Below are 18,859 nucleotides of genomic sequence, written 5' to 3'. Positions count from 1 at the left end.
GAAAGCATTGAAAGAATAGGGATTTAGGCATGCAAAGTATCTGACAAAGAAGGGGCACCAGTAAGGCCTCGCGGCCTTCGGCTAACAAATATAGCCGCCCCTACATACTACTACTACTACTACTACTACTACTATAATTAGGGAGCCTTTCATTTTCAACACATGTATAGTCAATGCCTCGTGACAAATCCGCATTGTCAACATAACTTGCACATTTCCACTCAAAAGTCACTTGAACCAGCAACTTTATTGGGAAGAAATAAAGTAAGCGACCTGTCTAGACGCACTGAACCAGTTTCGAAAGAACTGTTTATGCGTTTCGTAGCAACTGACGCGTGAACCGCCTGACTCAGACAAGGACGTTCTTTTTAACCAATCGCTGCAAAGCAAACCAGCGAGCGCGGTCCGAAAAAGGAAGTCAACATCAACTACCATCCGTATCGGTCAACTTGCACGATCGTACTCTAGCGAAAGAGTGTTTCCGCACGAGAAAATAGAGCAATGAATTTGTAATCAAATCATAATCATGGACGACAACGTTTCGTACACCTTCGATGACGAAGGTAACCCGATTTCTACAGAATTACCACCGCCGTCAGCGCGCAAGCCACCGGCAGCTCCCAGAAAAGGACGCTCAAAACAACGAAAATTGGCCAGCGCAGGGTCTCAAGAAAGTGCTCTTAACAATGGAGCGACGCCGGACCTTGCCACTCCGTCCAGCTGCCAACTTGTTGCAAAAGGAGAAGAACCGATGACTGACATGTTTCACATTGATGGCACTGGCTTCGACGTCACCCTGTCTCCTAACCTGGAGAAAATTTATTGGGAATCAATGAACCCCAGCGGTAAGATGCGTGAATGTGCCTATATTCCGTACATCAAGTCAGAATGCATTGTTTTTTGCCGGTGTTCTTCTTTGTTGAGTTGCGTAATCATCGTGCGTGTGTGTGTGTGTGTTATACACTGCTATCATCTTGAATGCTGACGGATCTGTAATATTGTCATGTACTGACCAAAACAATTTTGTGGTGTTACAGAGAAGACACCCCCCCCCCCCCTCCCCCATTGTAAGAGCACCTGGTTTTAAGGTCCAAGATATCTGAGGTCTTGAATATCAGAGGAGCTCTTTGAACCCATACGCTGCCTTGCTGCAGTTCCTTCTTTGCCCGTTTTAAATATATTATATACTAGCAGTCAGGCCCGGCTTCTGCTCTCCCCTCTCTCAGAAACCTCTCGAATCTTATTCCAATGTGGATAAGAAAAATGACAGTGTGAGCTCATACATTTGGATGTATAGGCAAGGCAAGTTTCTATTTGGTTCAACGTGTTCTTCGTGATTTGTTTACCCCTTCTCACACCCACTGTAGTTATACCGTCTGATCAAAGCACGCATACCTCATGAGTGAGCGCATCATACCTTTTTGAACAGGGGAGAGAAATCTGTAAATTCTCGTGATCTTTATTCGCGATGATCTGGAAGGCAGGGAGGGGGAGCAGGGGGCAGGGTTAGTGTGTGTGTGTGTGTGTGTGGGGGGGGGGGGATGATAGCGGGCGGGGGGTAACCCTTGAGAATGACACGGTATACTGGTTTGATGAGAGTTACCTCCCTTCCGTGGGCGACAAACCATGACTTACCTCCCTTGCACTATATAGACTGTATTGATAGATGGGGAGGGTAATTATCCGAGGAATAGTGGAGCAGCGTAGCAAAAGAATTGTGCATTTTGTTATACAAGCACCAAATTTGGCACATATGTACATTGATATGTTGCGAACATTTTCAGATATTGGGCCACTTAAAATTCTCTCTATATGTCCGCCATATTGGATTTCAAAATGGCCGCCACTTGAAATCTACGTTTGCTATTATCTCTGGACATAATGCAGCTATTGACTTGATTCTGGTATCCAAATGTATGTTTTGGGGGGCAAGGAATCCAATGGTACCAATTGCCACTTGGTATTGTCAAGTATTTGCCGCCATATTAGATTTCAAAATGGCTGCTTTACTTTACATGGCTGCTTCATGATCTACATTTGACATTGACTGCAGCAGCACTGTACATCCTGCAACACTGTGCCTACAAGCACTACTGTCTGGGAGAAACCAGGGATGCAGAGGACCTTCCCGAGTTTGAAGACTGGTGTTGCCAGAGAGGAGAAGACATCCCCTAGTTTCACTTCTGGGCAACCGTGCTGGAACTAGAACTGTTGGTTCAAGTGAATGTGCGTTCTCTTAGGCAGGGATCGTTAATGATGTACCTCGATGCTCTGACAGAGCACTGGATCACACCCACTATGCTAGGTAGATACCAGTGCACCTGAAGGACATGGCCGAACTCACCACCAAACACCCAGATGTATCCAGGAAATTCAGGGAAAGCCACTTCACCGTTCAGAAAACACAGAGAGTGTTCTCTTCAATCCTGATTGACCAGGCACATGAGCAGAATAATGGCTGCATCAAAGGAGACGGTGGAGCAGTTGGGCTCACTGACAACCCTAGTGCCCTACGTCGCTGGATAGTTGCGGGACCAGAAGTTGCCAGGGTGATCGAAGAATTCCAGGATGGGAACCAACACTGGAGACGGCAAACAGCAGACACACGTCATCATGATCAGACGCCAAGTGTACAGGCCTCATTTGTGAAAGATGTTTGCTCTCTCGTTGGTGTCATAGAGGAGATTGGCGACCCATTCGAGGAGGAGAGTCAGGATGTAGTCAAACTGGACACAAAGGAGATCGCAGGTCCTGCTGCCGTGGAGACCGTGATGAATGCCAAGAGGATTGGCCAAGAGCAGTTCGAGGCTTTCACCAGAGAGTGTCTGTTGGAGAGAACAAAGGCAGTGGACGACCCCATTTCTCGTAACAAGCTGAACGTGTTCAGCATTTCCACTCCAAGAAGCCAGGGCAAAGGTCAGTAACAGCTCGCCTCCATCAGGAATGACCGCGAACTCTTCGCGCGCATGTACATTGGCTGCCAGACGAGGGATGGAAACCTTGAGGAGTTCTTTCGCCACGAGAATCAGGCATGTCCTCCTGCATTGTCTGATGGTGGAAGCCTCTGCACTGGTACCAAGAGTGATCTCTTCACATGCTTGGAAGAAGTCTCCGACGCAAAGACAGAGACTCCTGTCACAACCTGTTTTGTGCTTGATGGAGTAGCCATCGTCCAGATGCTGAAGCCGGCTGCATCAAAGACCTCTGAAGAGTATGCACAACAGATCGTCATCCCATAATTATATGTTCACGAAGCCGCAAACAGTGTCACGCCTGGCTCTGGTCTGGAATACTTACCTTGCTGATTCACTGAAAGGTAGTACACGTGCAAAGCGGGGACAAGACGTGCGGACACGTGTGGTGGCTGCTGCAGCCATACCAGGAAACTGGCAGAACTTCCTACGAGTGGACAGCAACAAGACCGAGCTGTTCAGGTTCCACTCAGCAGCTCTCATTCAATGGTTCGACCAGGAGGACAAGCAACTCATCATTACTGATGGAGAGGCAGTGCTCAGCAAGCCACTACTGCCAGATCTGACCTCACTCGCCCCATGTAACCATGAAGAAGCTGACAATCTGACGTTGCTGCATGCATCTCAGGCAGCCCAGCATGGACACCATGCAATACTCATCCGGACTATAGACACCGGTGATGTGGTGCTGGCAGTGTCCCTGGTACAGGAGTTGCAACCAGAAGACAAACTGTGGCTGGCATTCGGAACAGGCCAGCGTTTCCGATACCTAGCAGCACACGAAATAGCAGCTGGACTGGGACGAGAGAAGGCTCGTGCACTGCCAATGTTCCACGATCTAACTGGATGCGACACTGTGTCTAGTTTTGCTAGACGTGGTAAGAAGACTGCGTGTGCAGTCTGTACGGTACTACCAGAACTCACTGAGGCGCTGCTGCTGCTGTCCTCTGCACCGCGTGACATACCAGACGATGCAATGCGCATGATCGAGAAGTTCGTGATCCTGCTGTATGATCGAACCAGCAAATGCACAGACATTGACAAGGCCAGGAGGAAAATCTTCGGAAGTAAAAACAATGTGCAGCTCATCCCTTCAACGAAGGCAGCTCTGGAGGAACATGTCAAGAGGGCAGAGTATCAAGGTGGACATGTGTGGGGTCAGATACTGCTGCCAGCACCAGAGCTCCCTCCACCAACCAACTTGGGTTGGTCAAGGACTGGAGAAGGACAGTACACACCTTACTCAGGCTTACTGGACCAGGCTACCTGAAGCAGCTCACAGCTGCATTTAGCTGGTTTCTTGCAAGTGCAAGAAAGGGTGCGTGAGGCGCTGCAAGTGCAAAAAGGCTGCCCTTCAGTGCACAGCCCTCTGTGTGTGTTAAGGGGACTGCACATGACGATGAGCCAACAACATACATGTACTTGTGGCAATGCTGAACTTGTTAACATCACACTGTTTATGTACACGTATCTTCAGTACCGGTACATACCTAGCCTCAAATACCAGACCATTTGTAGAATGTCAGTATACACCTAGCCTCAGATACTAGACCATGTAGCATGTCAGTATTATACCTAAGACATTTACAGAACTAAGACATTCTTTTCAAAGTATTGTGTTGAATGCAATATTTGCCTAGCTAATTTCCAAATACAATTATATAACAGACTGTGATAGATAATATTAAGTTGCAATTGGTACCATTGGATTCCTTGCCCCAAAAAACATACATTTAGACACCAGAACCAAGTCATTAGCTCCATTATGTCCAGAGATAATAGCAAATGTAGATTTCAAGTGGCGGCCATTTTGAAATCCAATATGGCGGACATATATAGAGAGAATTTCAAGTGGCCCAATATCGGAAAATGTTCACAACATATTAATGTACATCTGTGCCAAATTTGGTGCTTGTATAACAAAATGCACAATTCTTTTGAACATGTGGGCTAAGCCGCCCCACTAGAAGGAAACAATGTCTGGAGAAACTAAAACCCAGGTGCACATTTGTGGGTCCAGGGCAGTGTGCATGCAAAATATCTTGTGCTTATCTTTTGCCATCTCTGAGGTATGGCGACCACAGACAGACAGACACACACACACACAGACAGACACTCTCTTTTATTTATATGTATAGATAATTTTATAGACTCAATCTACTTTTCTCTTTTGGTAGGTCCCAGTAGAAAACGATCAGGGAGTTTGTCTGGACTCTTCCGCAGAAGAAAATCTTCCTCGGGCCTGAAGGATCCAAATCAAGACAGTATTGACATGAACAAACTGTTTGGTGTTAGGATTAAGCGGCGGAGAAAAGCTGGTCAAGGTGAAGAGGAAGGATTTGTGCTTGGGTTAGGACTGTTCACATTCGAGCAGAAAGATGTAAGCATCCTGCGAGAAAAAGAGATATACTTCGAACATCCCAGCGTTGAAATCTGTACAAGGTGGAGTGACAAACTCAACACATACCTCAACTGTGAGTATTTGAAGTTTTGTTGGATGTATCTGTGAAAAAGTGTGGTCTTCTCACATCAGCTGTTTTTGATACATTTCAGAGGTTAATTACAGGTTGATGCAGAATTGTTCTGATATATATAACCACTCTTTTTTTCTGACAACAACATTTAATAGCTGTTGCAGTTTCTTGTTAAATTATGGGTTATGAAATTTTTATCTAGCAATTTCTTGCAAAATTCTAGGTTATGTCATTTAATGAAATGTACATATCACCTTACAGTTATTATATATTATAATATATGGAAATCATGTTTTTTAAGCGTTTAATTTGAAGAGCGGCTTTATCCATACACCAAAAAGAAAGAAAAAAAGGTTACAAAACTTTACATGTGTAGATGAGCATGACCCGGTCTTGAAATTTGGTCAACAAGGTCTTGATATTTGGTCAACAAGGTCTTGAAATTTGGTCAACAAGGTGGAATGTTTTGTTCTATGCAGCCATAGAAGGGAGACCAGAAAATGTAATTTATGTACTAATTTTTTCTTGTGAGCTGCAGCTACAAATCTTTTCCTTATCTCTCTTCCATACAGCCAGCGAAGGGAGACCAAAAAATGTGAAAATTTTTCTACAAGCTTATGCTGGAGAAAAGAATGGTCGGAACATTTACAAAAACAAGATTCTTCCCCTGTTTCAAAATGCTGGAATAGCTGTTGATATGACAGGTATGTGCTCGTCAATGTTTGTATACATGTGTAACTATAAGAGAGAGAAAGAGAGTCGGGATAGAGAGAGATTGTATGTGTGTGCGCGCATGTGTGTGTGTGGTGTGTGTGTGTGTGTGTGTGTGTGTGTGTGACAGAAGATGTGTCTTGAAGCTCTGATTTGAGTTTAGTCATATTGTTTAAATACATGTGTAAGGGATGTACTGACGCTTTGGTTTATACTTTGCAGTTATTCATCACAACGAGCATGTGAAACAAGACATGATTCATTTGAACATTGATGACTTTGACTGGTGAGTTCAGTTTTTCTTGTGATCTTCCATGCATGGTTTGCTGTGTGCTTGTATATATATTTGTGCTTTGGTATGGTGAATTTTTTGGGTTTTTTTTCAGTATAATGAAATAGAGGAAAGATGACAGTCATTATGAAAACTGCTTGCATATATTCTTTAGCATACACATACACTTCTGTGTTGTAATCTTGTGCAATCTCAAAAAGCGCACGTCCCACAGTTTTCCGGGAAGATCATGAATCCTAAAAATGACACAACAGCAGCAATTAGAATCATTTTTATGGCTTTATAAGATGTGAATCACAACCATGGGAGGCAGAGCGCTAATGTTAAAATCTAAGAAAAACAAAAGGGCGTAAGTGCTCTAAATATTGACGAAAACAAGAGTAAGTGAGAGTTATGGGGAAGTCAGTCTCCTGGCACCGAAGAGAGTATAAGAAGATCGAAATAAAGAAACAACTTTAATCCTCATATGATGTCTCCAATCGTTCTGCCTTGTGACACTGATGGACATGGAGGGAGATGGCACGAGAACAGTAGTTGAATTTAATTTCCATTTCTAATCTCATGATGTATTTGATCATTTTGCAGCGTGATAGCCATGGGAGGTGATGGTACAGTCAACCAGGTGCTAAACGGTTTGATGAACCGTGCTCAAAAAGAGAAAGACATCGAGAAGAGGTCTGGCTTTTCACCTGCAAACGCCCCGATCCCCATGGGTGTCATCCCGATAGGCAAGACCAATCATGTCGCCTTCTCCTTGATGGGAACGGCTGACCCTGTGACAGCAACATTGCACATCATTTTTGGTACGCTTGAATTGTCTTCTTTTTGCTGTGAAAGCAGATCTGCTCACTTCTTCAGATTTGTCCAGGCTTTTACATGGGATAAGACCATCCCTACACTTAGACACAGACCATCCCTACACTGGCCAGGCCTTTACATGGGGTCAGACCATCCCTACACTGGCCAGGCCTTTACATGGGATCAGACCATCCCTACACTGGCCAGGCCTTTACATGGGATCAGACCATCCCTACACTTAGACACATTTAAACAATCATGCAACTGCCTGTATGCTTTCAGTGAAGAGTTGACATTTTTATGAATTAATTTTGCTTGTTGCAACCAGTCGCCATGCAGTTGCAAAATAACCCTGCACAGGAAGCAGCTGTGTTTTTGGTACGTGTATGTGTCGAGTGGAGGGATGGTCTTATTCTAATTAAAAACCTGGACTTTCTGTCTGAGATGTTGACGTTAATCATTTACACAGGAAGGACTGGGCCTTTAGCTATTTTTCTTATTTGTGTTATTTGTGGGGTGTATGTGTGTTTTACAAGTCTGCATGTCCATCTCCACATGCTTGTGTGTGTGTAACTATGTTTGTATAATTTCATGTGTTTTGGCTTTGGTATTCATAAATTTATTGCTGCTATCTGTGCCTGGCACTGACTTTACTTCTCTGTCAATGTGCAGTCTAGCTGCAGCATGGTATATGTTCAAACTGTCTTTTGCTCAATTTCAGTCAAGCGCTTTGAAAAAGCAGAACATTTTCAGTTGAGATGTTATAGTCTAAGATTACGCTCTAGCATAGAGAAATACTTTATTTTGCAGGTAACTGGAGCCCAGTTGACATCTGCTCAGTGTACACAACAGAGAAGTTTCATCGCTGGGCGTTCAATTGTCAATATGGCTTTGCTGGAAACATGCTGACATTCATGAAAAGATATGCGTCTTTGGGGGCCAAGCGCATTGATGCTGCCTTCCTCAAAGCCTTGACTTCATCAAAACTTAGGTGTGCAAAATGTCATTTTTGACTCACCCAAGTATTCAGGAGAGTTTTAGTATTATGAGCAGCGTTAGGCTGTCTGCCTGAGGGTTTATCAGAGTGTCTTTCAAGTTAGAGCCTCCAAATTTCACTCACTGGTAAGCTTTGATAATCTTCAAGCAAGATGAAAGTTTGATGAATTGTCATCAAACTTTAAAGTCACAACAGGGCCAAAAAATTATGATTTTCTCAAATGGTTTTGAAGAAACATCTTTGAAACTTCACACACTTCCAGGCTCAGATTCCTTCCAGACATGACCTAAGTTTGATTGACCTTTGTCATATATCAAGGACAGGTCACAGAGGGGTCAAATTTGGGTCAAATAATGAAAAGTTATTTCTTTCTTCAATGTTTTTAAAGCTGGGTCATTCCATAAAGCTGTGTATCAAAAGTGTGACATGCATCGTGAAAATTGAAACTGTCTGAATAGGTTGTTTTTATGGTTTATGTGACAGATATAGACATATGCAACGGTGCCATGCTAAACAAAAGATCCCTCCCGCGGGTTAGGGGGAAGAATTTACCCGATGCTTCTCAGGGCCGGACTAGGCTAAGAGGAGGGGGGGGGGTTGCCAGTGGTGGTCCAGGGGGATGTTCCCCCTGGCGGTTTTGGGGTCATATTCTGTGATAGGAAAATGGTCGCTCCTTGCATGAAACGGCATAAAATAAACAATAATAAAGAATGGTTTAAATAAGTGAGGTACATGTTTAGGCTAGGGGGGGGGGGGGGGTTGCGCAACCCCCATAACCCCCCCGGTAGTCCGGCCCTGCTTCCCAGCATGTCGTAAGAGGCGACTAACGGATTCTGTTTCTCCTTTTACCCTTGTAAAGTGTTTCTTGTATAGAATATAGTCAATTTTTGTAAAGATTTTAGTCAAGCAGTATGTAAGAAATGTTAAGTCCTTTGTACTGGAAACTTGCATTCTCCCAGTAAGGTAATATATTGTACTACGTTGCAAGCCCCTGGAGCAAATTTTTGATTAGTGCTTTTGTGAACAAGAAACAATTGACAAGTGGCTATATCCCATCTTCCCCCTTTCCCCGTCGCGATATAACTCTTCGTGGTTGAAAACGACGTTAAACACCAAATAAAGAAAGAAAGAAACAAAAGATAAGTTTGTGCTTTTTGGATACGAGGGGTGGTCGGAAAGGTGTGTAACATCACACATGTTTTGCGTAAAATGTTGTGTTGTCCAAACACACAAGACAGATTACAAAAAGCCATAGTATAATAGTAACAAGCTTTATTTGCTTCCCATTCAGAGCTCATTCTGAACAAAATGCAGTCGGGGGGAACGAATTGAAATAGATATTTGGTAACTGAAACGTATTTGTTTGGTTGCGTCAACCAACAAACAAACAGTATCAATAACAAAACATCGAGTTGACATGCAGCTAGAAAATGAACATTGAAAGTCCAGAATCAGTTATCACAGAGACAACTAAGGCTAGGTTTAATAGCACATTTTCGCGTCGCGTCGCGGCTGACGTCAGCATATGTTGTGACGATTCGATTGGTCCATGACGTGGCGTCATCAACCGGCTTATGAATGACTGTGTTATGAATGGAATTCTTTTGGTTTTAGTGACGTCGTCATTGAATAGACTCAAAATTCGGTCAGATTTAGGTGCGTTGTTTTTAACACACGGCAGATCAAGAGCCTTGTCTTGACGATTTTGATTATTAATGATTTGCTGTGTCTTCGAGTTATGTCGGACACACAGTGTTCCTCTCTTAAACACATCGGTATTGTTTTGTGTTTATACCTGAATCATGGAATAACTCAGATACAGAACAATACACAAACTATCCACACAATAGACACAATACTTTTTACCTCAAAAACGTTATTTTTCTACCAAATCGCCTCATTTTTGCTACCATATTTTTGTGATCATGCTTCGAAAAAGTCAATGTACTTTTCGGGTTTTCACAGCTTATGTGTCCGAAACAATGTACTGCTGATTTCAAAGCTACATGGCACAGATTATAAACACGATGGGCAACTTTTTAGATCTAGTTGACCACTTGCGCCTTCTTGTTACATTTGATTGATAATTCAATCTTTTCTTAGTGGTCCTGTCAGAAACATTATTCTTCCTTTACCATAAATCTAAGTGTCATGGGCGAGAAAAATTGCACAATTTTTAACTTTAAGAAGTTGGGGAGGGTAAATGCTGTAAGCTAGTGAAATCCGATACTAAATTTGCCTGCTTGGTTCGCCCAGTCAAGTCTTCCGAATACATAAGCTTAGTATCACCAGGCAGTTTGAAGGGACTGCTCTTTTTTTTTTTTTGCTTAATGCCCACCAACAAGGAAATCAGCTTCACAGACTCAGGATTTCTTTCTCTCTATTTCGCAACGGCATTAAATCTGATTTTCTTCGATTTATCGTTTTCCGAAAGAAAAAAACCTAGTCAATCGAGTGTGTTCAAATTTTGATGAAAACTCAACGATTTTTTACCTTAACTATTACAACTGGAACAGGAGTAGACTACAAAGAATAGCCTAAGACTTGACAAAGAGACACCGAGCATGTATATCACAAAATAAAACATTAAAATGTCGAACTTTTTAAAAATATTAACTTTTAGAGCGAAGAGTCGCGAAAGGTTGCCTACGTAACATTCGTCCCTCGTTGGTAACGACTCATAAAACGCTCCACGCCTGCTCCGTTCAAAAAGTTAATGGGATTTTTTTTATGGAAAAACCTTTCAGCGATGTTGAAGAACATTGCATGCAAAAGAAACACCAAGTTTGATGCGTTGCTAAGTGACAAATATCATTTTTAACGATCCAGCGTAACCAGAACAAATATAAACGAAGCTTAGTGGCGAAAGTCAAAATCACATTCAAATCGGATCAAATTGACACGGCGCACAATCTAACACGTTCAATACACATCAGTAATGCCTGATAATACACACAGTTGCATATTCGTGCGTACAGAAGTTATAGACACGTTCACGTAGTTCGCGGTTGGTTTTATAAACCAAATGTTGCGTAGGCAACCGTTATTTTTGAACGATCCAAATGCACACTGTAAACATGCGTAAGGGCAAACAGCTAAGTGCATAATTATGTAACACTAGCACAAAAAACAACGAAGACGTATGTTGGGGGTTTCATGGTCGCGTTTCATTGGCAGCCACACGGATACTAAAAACAAGATGTAAGCAATGTCACAATAAAAACGCCATTTTGACGTCATTTTCGGTGTTTGCTTTCATACAAAACACTAACCAACCTAACGATCTTCTTGATTTTATTATCGTTATCTCTTTGGTCAATTTGCAGTCTGTTGATATCCTTACATCATTCGAGAAGCAAGAGAAACATTCCGAAATTTAACTCTAAAGTCATGACCTTCTCATGGTACACAGCTTTGTAGAACGACCCAGCTATGTAATGAACACTTACTTTTCTTTTTTAATTTAAAAAGAATTAACACATTTTATTTCTTACAAGAGATGTTTTTTTTGAAAGAGGTTTTGTTATGAGCAGATGTTCCTCTGGAGGAACCAAGTGCATTGATGCAGCTAAATTCTTTAAAAATTTAAAAATAAAAGGGAGGGAGAAAGGGAGGGAGGGGGACAGAGATAGAGGGGTATGACATTCATTTGCTTTGAATGCTATTTGAACGTTTTGTAATGATACCTTTTTTTAGTGACATTATGTTCTCATTTTGCAGAGCCTATGACTGTGATATCGAATACATTCCAGCATCAAAATCAGCCAATCCAAAGTCCAAGACAATATGTCGAAGAGGGTGAGTGAATTTTCTGTGAATTGTCGGGTTATTGTCTTTAAAATCTGTTTTGGGCAGCGAGAATGACCACACCGGCCGCTGCTGGAGATACATTTTATTGACTACATGTCTGGTTTATGTCACAGGATTTTAATCTTGCAGCATTTTTTGTGATTTTCCTCTGCTGCTGATATTGAAAGTGTGTGTCAATTTGTTTTTCACAATAATTCAAAGTCAGCTGTTGTCTGGAAATCAGCTTTTTATTTACGAAAGAAGAAGAATGATAAGAAAAAAGCCAAGGCTTTGTTTCATGCAACAGCAATGGCATTCAGATATGTGATATTTTCTATTTCTGCACTGACCAGAGACGTAATTAATGTCAGAATTGTTTCTTGCACTGTTTCCCATTCTCCAAAGAAGACCCTAGATCACAATTCTCGGTGAAGCTAATCAATGTCGTAATGGAATGTAGGCGTAGTTTAACTCATGTGTATGTCAGCTTTTCAGCAGAAAGCCAAAACTGATTATTTTGTATTATGAAATAGTGTTTATAATTGTACATGTACCTGGTATGGATAGAAAGATAAAAGAATGTTAAATTATGTATTGTTCATCGTATCTCGGAGAATATTTCTCTTAGAGAATGATTTACTAAGTCTAAAGCACAAAGGCTATTATAGTGCCACTGTTCTGCATGTATTTTGGGGTCATTTTATGATAAATAGTACAGCTGTACCCTCTAATCAGAGGACACTTCCCAATAAAAGACACATTCTGTACCACCTTCTATTATCTTGACTAGAATATACCTGTCAAGACAGGCCACCTGCAATGTTGGGACCTAATGTTTGCTCGTCACAAGGGTTTCTATTCATCACAGGTACTGTACCTGGAATCCCCCTTTTAAGACCTAAACAAATCTGAGGAAACTGAGGTCTTAACAAGGAGGGGGTCTTACAATGGGGGTAAATTTACAGAGGTTATAAACAGAAAGTCTGAGAAAACAAGGTCTTAAATTAAAAGGGAGGGAGTCGTAAATTGGGGGGTCTTAAAAGGGGGAATCCACTGTACCACTGTACATGGTTGTGCATGACTATGATCTAACATGTGTTTAATTGTTATCCACGCAGGTGTGATGTGTGCGTAGGAAGGAGAGCGACGGGGAACAGTCAGGCAGAAGTCATCACGGACATGGTGCAGGAACTGGATCTGAACAATTCCATTTCTAGTCGAGAGTCTGCTGGCTCCGTCATAGGTGTGTAAGAGTCTGTCAGCCTCATAGCAGAATGTCGTGTGAATAGACGATTTTTAAGACCCTGATTTCTCTGATGTTTTGGTTCCTCACCTTTGTAAATCTTCCTCTGGACATTTAAACTCCCTCCTTCTTAAGACCTGATTTTCTCCGATTTTTGATGTCTTAAAAGTGGTGTTCCACTGTACATGTAGTTGACGTGATTCTCTTCACACAGAACTGAAGCAGGACAGCCCGTGGAGAACCCTGAAAGGGGACTTCATGAACGTGAGCATTTACGCTATCCCTGGGAACTGCGAGATCGCCCCTCAAGGACTGAGCAAGTACACTCATCTGAACGACGGAAACATGGACGTGGTGGCAGTCAAAAGTGTCCAGCGCAAAGATTTCATCCGTTTCCTGAGTCGCCATGGGAACTCTAAAGATCAGGTAATAGTTTAAAGTGTGATTTTGAGTTTGAAATGTGCACGGGAATATTTAGTTTACTTGTGTTACTGTGTCATTTTGAGAAGATTTGTTAACCTCCATTCTGTGGTTGTTTCTGTTGGTCAACTGAATATGCTGCGTATATAACTCTGAGAGAGATTTATTGGACATTTGTGCTATCCTGCTAGATAACAGGTTTCTGGAATGATCATTCTCAGAAAACCAAACGGTTTCTTGATATCATGCATTTGATGTTTGTCGCAATAATGTTTATTCCTTTTTCAGTTTTCTTTGTTTATTTCTTTTTCAGTTTGAATTTCCATTTGTTGAGGTGATTCGCTGCAAAGAAGTCAAGTTTCGCCCACGTATACAAAAATCTTGGGAGCATGCCGACCATGAGTTTTCAGAAATCAAATACCAGATGACTCAGCAGCAGGTAATAAATATGTACATATCATTATATCAAATTAAATATTATAAGCATGCTGTACAAATGCAACAATATTTGTATAAGAAACACCGGAAGAAAGTCTCTTGTGGTGCCTGAGTTTGGCTGGGGAATTGTGTTGTTGAGAACATGCTCTTAGTCTGTTAAGGATGAAACTTGGATGTTTTCGTTTGCCTTTGGGACATTACAAATGTCCAATGTTAAAGGAGTTATTTTACAACCTAGACATTATGCATCAACAACAGTTAGGACCCTTCCATGACTATCTTCCATAACCTCCTCTAATATTCCAACCCAATTTTTAGATGCAGAAGAAGAAGCTGCAGAGGCATCGCTCGATGGAGATGGTCATCGATGACCTGGAGTCCAGCCAGTCACGACCTCCTGCTCTGGCTTTTCAAGACAAGTCACGCAGCATGTACGACCTGGATGTGTCTGATGAGGATGATGACGAAGAAGATGAGGAGAAGGATGGTGATGGGGACCTGGGTGCGGGCCATTTGAAAGGAAGAGGGGGCAGTAGCGAGGAGGGTCAGTCCAAGGGGGAGACAGTTGCCATGGGCAGAGAAGGGGTGAGTACTCAAGACGGAATATTTTACTCAGAGATGCAAACATGAACACGGACATATGGGGGAAAACAAGAGACAGGCAGAAGCGCATACAAGAGTTTTAGCACAAATGCTCCTGAGTATTGAGTCATGCGGAAACATAGACATGCAGGCATACAGACACATGAAGACAGATGTACACACTGTGAGACACACAGACATTTAATGGGCACACACACACATGCACGCGCACAACCAAACACGCACGCACTCACGCACCCTCACACACTCTCTCCCTTGTATCTACTTCTTTGTCTCTCTTTCTCTCTCCCTCCCCTCTCTCTCCCTCTTTCTCTCTCCCTCCCCTCTCTCTCCCTCTTTCTCTCTCCTTCCCCTCTCTCTCCCTCTTTCTCTCTCCTTCCCCTCTCTCTCCCTCTTTCTCTCTCCTTCCCCTCTCTCTCCCTCTTTCTCTCTCCTTCCCCTCTCTCTCCCTCTTTCTCTCTCCTTCCCCTCTCTCTCCCTCTTTCTCTCTCCTTCCCCTCTCTCTCCCTCTTTCTCTCTCCTTCCCCTCTCTCTCCCTCTTTCTCTCTCCCTCCCCTCTCTCTCCCTCTTTCTCTCTCCCTCCCCTCTCTCTCCCTCTTTCTCTCTCCTTCCCCTCTCTCTCCCTCTTTCTCTCTCCTTCCCCTCTCTCTCCCTCTTTCTCTCTCTCTCCCTCTTTCTCTCAAACACAGACTCACACACATGCCCTAAAACAACCTGCCGATGTACCTCCATCTCATACTTTGTCAAGTTTTTCAGTCTGGTAATTATGCCTGTTTGTGTTACAAATCTGTTTGCCACTCGACCGTCATACCAACGGGAGACTCCATAATCATCACAATCATCATCATCACAATTGTGTTACAAATCTCGTTACTTGGTTTTCAGTCCGAGCCTTCCAAGTTCCAATATGTAGGTCCCCAGTATCAGCCTACTTGGACAGACCAAGAAATTGCTCGCAGGAAGAAAATAGCCCGGAAAAAGGAGGAAAAGAAGAAGGCAAAAGAAGATGAGAAGAGCAGGTCTGTCTGGAACATAGACAACGAAATCTGCAAAACCCTTGAACTTGATTTCAGGTAAGGTTTATGTGCACAAGGACTTGGGACTTCTGTGTGAGCGTGTGTGTGTGTGTGTGTGTGTGTGTGTGTGTGTGTGTGTGTGTGGGTGGGTGGGCGGGCGGGGGTGGGTGGGTGGGTGTGTGTGTGTGGGTGGGTGGGTGGGTGGGTCCCGTGTGTGTGTGTGTGTGTGTGTGCGTGCGTGCACATGTTTGAGAGGAGCAGAAAGAGAAAGAAGAAGGATAAGTAGAGGATGTGTGTGTGGGCATGCAAGTGATTTTATGTGTGTGTGTGTGTGTGTGTGTGTGTGTGTGTGTGTGTGTGTGTGTGTGTGTGTGTGTGTGTGCCTGGCTTCTTGTCTCACAGTGGGCAGCCAGTTCTTGCACAAATGTTTTCTCCATTAAAAACATTTATATTATTTGAAAAAAGCAATCAGTCTCTTGAACAAACACTTAATTAGAATGGCATTAACATAACTGAAAATGATGGGTTGTGTGCTTTTGCAGAGTGCACAATGGTCTGTTGTTGGTGTGTGGGTTGGGAATCTCCCCTCACGCAGAGTTCAACGATGTTCGCTTCGGTTGTCTACCAGCATGAGGACCCTTTCTTCTCGACCACCACATCAACGCAATCTGCCTGCAGCACAAATACTGACACCTGTCTGTGTTCTTTGTATCGCGAAACTAGACAGAAAGCTTGCCCTTGTGTTTTTGTCTGCTCTTGCTTTGGGACAGTGCTAAAATTGTGTGTGTGGGCGTGGGCGTGTGTGTATGCGCATATGCGTGTGTGTATTTAACTTGTAGCTCAGATTCAGAGCAAAAAAAGCAGAAGACATGCACAACGTTTTTGTTACCTTTTTTGGGGGGTCTGTATTCAGTGTGCTACCATTGGTATTATAGCATTTATTTTGCAATAAAACTTTTAGTAAATACAGTGTATATTGTGACCCGCTCCAACAAAAGGATAACAAAGTCGCCTTGGCCGAACAGAGATAACAGCAATAAACCTGAGCCATGGCCAACATTTTGGATTTTGAGATTTTTGCATTTCTGCACTCTACCAAATGTGTTATATCTATTCTGTAAATATCAATTTCAGATTCGCTTTGCAAATATAATAAAAATGAGGTTTTATTGCACTGCAGACGCAAAATAAGCACCCTTTTAACCCCCAAATAATTGTTTCTTTCTTCACCTTTTTTTTACTTAAAACAAATTTTATTTTCATTTTTTGTGATGCATATAAATTGAAGAAAAGTTTACATGTAATCATTATCAGTCACTTTAAGCTTTAGAAGTTAAACTAAAAACCTGTTGCTAGGGATTTTTTGCAAATTTACTCCTGTGACCTTCACACCTGCTTTTCTCAAAATGGCTGCTTGAGTTTGTGCAACCTTTAAATCGCTATATCTCATCAATGCTAAATAATAGACACTTGTAGTAAAGACCATCTGAAAGCTGGTTATCTTCACTTTCAAGGGATACCAAAAAGTCGAAATGTCAAAAATGATACTTTGTTATCCTTTTGTGGGAGTGGGTCACAAAAAAATCATGTGACAGCTTTGACATCGCAAATTTGTCACAGCGTACATAAGCACTGACATCACTTGATTTACTCACCAAATAAAATAATGACTTTTCAGCTTTCATCTGAAAGAAAGCAAATCGGTGGGTCCACTGGTTTTAGAAACACAGTATAGAAGGCCAAAACTAAATGTTGTGTTATAGCTGATAGCACAGTGGTACCTGCCATGTAAAGCCCTTCTCATCAGAGGACACCTCCCATCCGAGGACATGTTCTGGTAACTCGCCCATTGTCTATTCACTGTACCAAAATATACCTGTCATGAGAGGACACCTGCAATGTTGGGACACTTTTGTTTGGTATCCAGGGTGTCCTGTCATGGCAGGTACTACATACTGTAGTACAAAAGTTCGCAAACATTTTGCAGTAGAATGGAAAGGGCTAATGACTCGCATCTTTTCATAGGCCAAAACACTTTGTTATTTTCTTTAACAGATCGCAAAGATATTGGTTCTTCAAGTTTTTCCACAGAGTTTGACATCATCTGAAGAATATTATGTATATTTATATACATGACATCATCTGAAGAATATTATGTATATATATGCATGTACCCTATATGAAGTCAGTTATGTTGTTCTCATCTGTCAGGGTATTCCTGCTTGAGTTTATTATATTTTATAGGAATGAACCTACTTTTATTTCCGTCCACAAAATGTGAACAAGAAAGATTTCCAGCTATGGTCACTTTATGATAGCCCCCTCTCCCAAAGCCTATTAAAAGATCTCTGTCCATTTGAATATGCTTTGAAGTTGAATAATTATTTTCTTGTTGTGATATAATTTACACTTCCGTCCATGCAAGAGAGTTGCTTTCTGATATTGAACTCTTATAAGTCCCATTTATTGGATGCAGTATGTAGCCTTATTGGCTGTATTCGTTCCAACAAACCTGACACTTTTGTAATTCTTTTCACCTGCTGTAGTATGAATATTATCTCAGCTAAACAATCAAAAGTGTTGTTATGGTGTTCTTATTGTTTTGTTTATATACTTTGTCAGAAGATATTTCTTTGATCTGTTCGAGATTTTGTTCAAGATCGATTTGTGTACGTTTTAGATTGATCAAGAAATAAAACAGTATTCATTATCAGGGTATATCTGGTCGTATGTCCTTTGCAAGAGTTGGTATGTGTGTAATACTATTTCTTAATTGTTATGAGAATAACACTCTGGATTAAATTTAAAGTTTGTAGTTTGCAGAATGTTGTGTAGGATATTTGAGTGTTTATGGTGTATGCTCAGGAGGTGCGTGTAAGATGATGAAATTGAGATTTAATTGATGCCCTCAGTGGCACAACAGCGGACAATAAGGAACATGTGTTTGTTTATAGCTCTAGGGTACATGTAACCAGAGTATTTTTCTTTTCGTTCACGATACTCACTTGAAAATGTGTTCACGTAGTTGATAGGAAATCAAAGTTATATCAATGCATGACTGTTCGTGTACACCACATTGGGGTGTGCACGTTAAAGATCCCACGAT

At 42.0% G+C, this 18,859-nt stretch overlaps 1 protein-coding gene across 1 annotated transcript; it reads left to right on the top strand.

Annotated features, from left to right (window-relative positions):
• The first annotated feature begins 391 nt into the window (after positions 1-391).
• On the top strand, positions 392-18,466 carry LOC138981052 (ceramide kinase-like protein). The gene is made up of 13 exons (XM_070353855.1): positions 392-845; positions 5,150-5,446; positions 6,019-6,150; positions 6,380-6,443; positions 7,035-7,252; positions 8,058-8,238; positions 11,965-12,042; positions 13,152-13,276; positions 13,491-13,702; positions 14,010-14,135; positions 14,453-14,719; positions 15,623-15,810; positions 16,296-18,466. Exons 1-13 carry the CDS (start codon positions 527-529, stop codon positions 16,384-16,386), a joined length of 2,298 nt encoding a protein of 765 aa, XP_070209956.1. The 5' UTR covers positions 392-526; the 3' UTR covers positions 16,387-18,466.
• The last annotated feature ends 393 nt before the right edge of the window (positions 18,467-18,859 follow it).

The sequence above is a fragment of the Littorina saxatilis genome, linkage group LG12, assembly GCF_037325665.1.
Source record: "Littorina saxatilis isolate snail1 linkage group LG12, US_GU_Lsax_2.0, whole genome shotgun sequence".
NCBI lineage: Eukaryota > Metazoa > Mollusca > Gastropoda > Littorinimorpha > Littorinidae > Littorina > Littorina saxatilis.
Note: the sequence above shows the minus strand (reverse complement) of the source record. Positions and strands in the feature narration are given on the sequence as shown.

Excerpts from the sequence above, each read along its gene's own strand:
- LOC138981052 (XM_070353855.1), top strand. The coding sequence starts at position 527 with ATGGACGACAACGTTTCGTACACCTTCGATGACGAAGGTAACCCGATT. Across the intron at positions 5,447-6,018 it reads ACTCAACACATACCTCAACT|CCAGCGAAGGGAGACCAAAA; the intron begins GTGAGTATTTGA and ends TCTTCCATACAG. Across the intron at positions 14,720-15,622 it reads TTGCCATGGGCAGAGAAGGG|TCCGAGCCTTCCAAGTTCCA; the intron begins GTGAGTACTCAA and ends CTTGGTTTTCAG.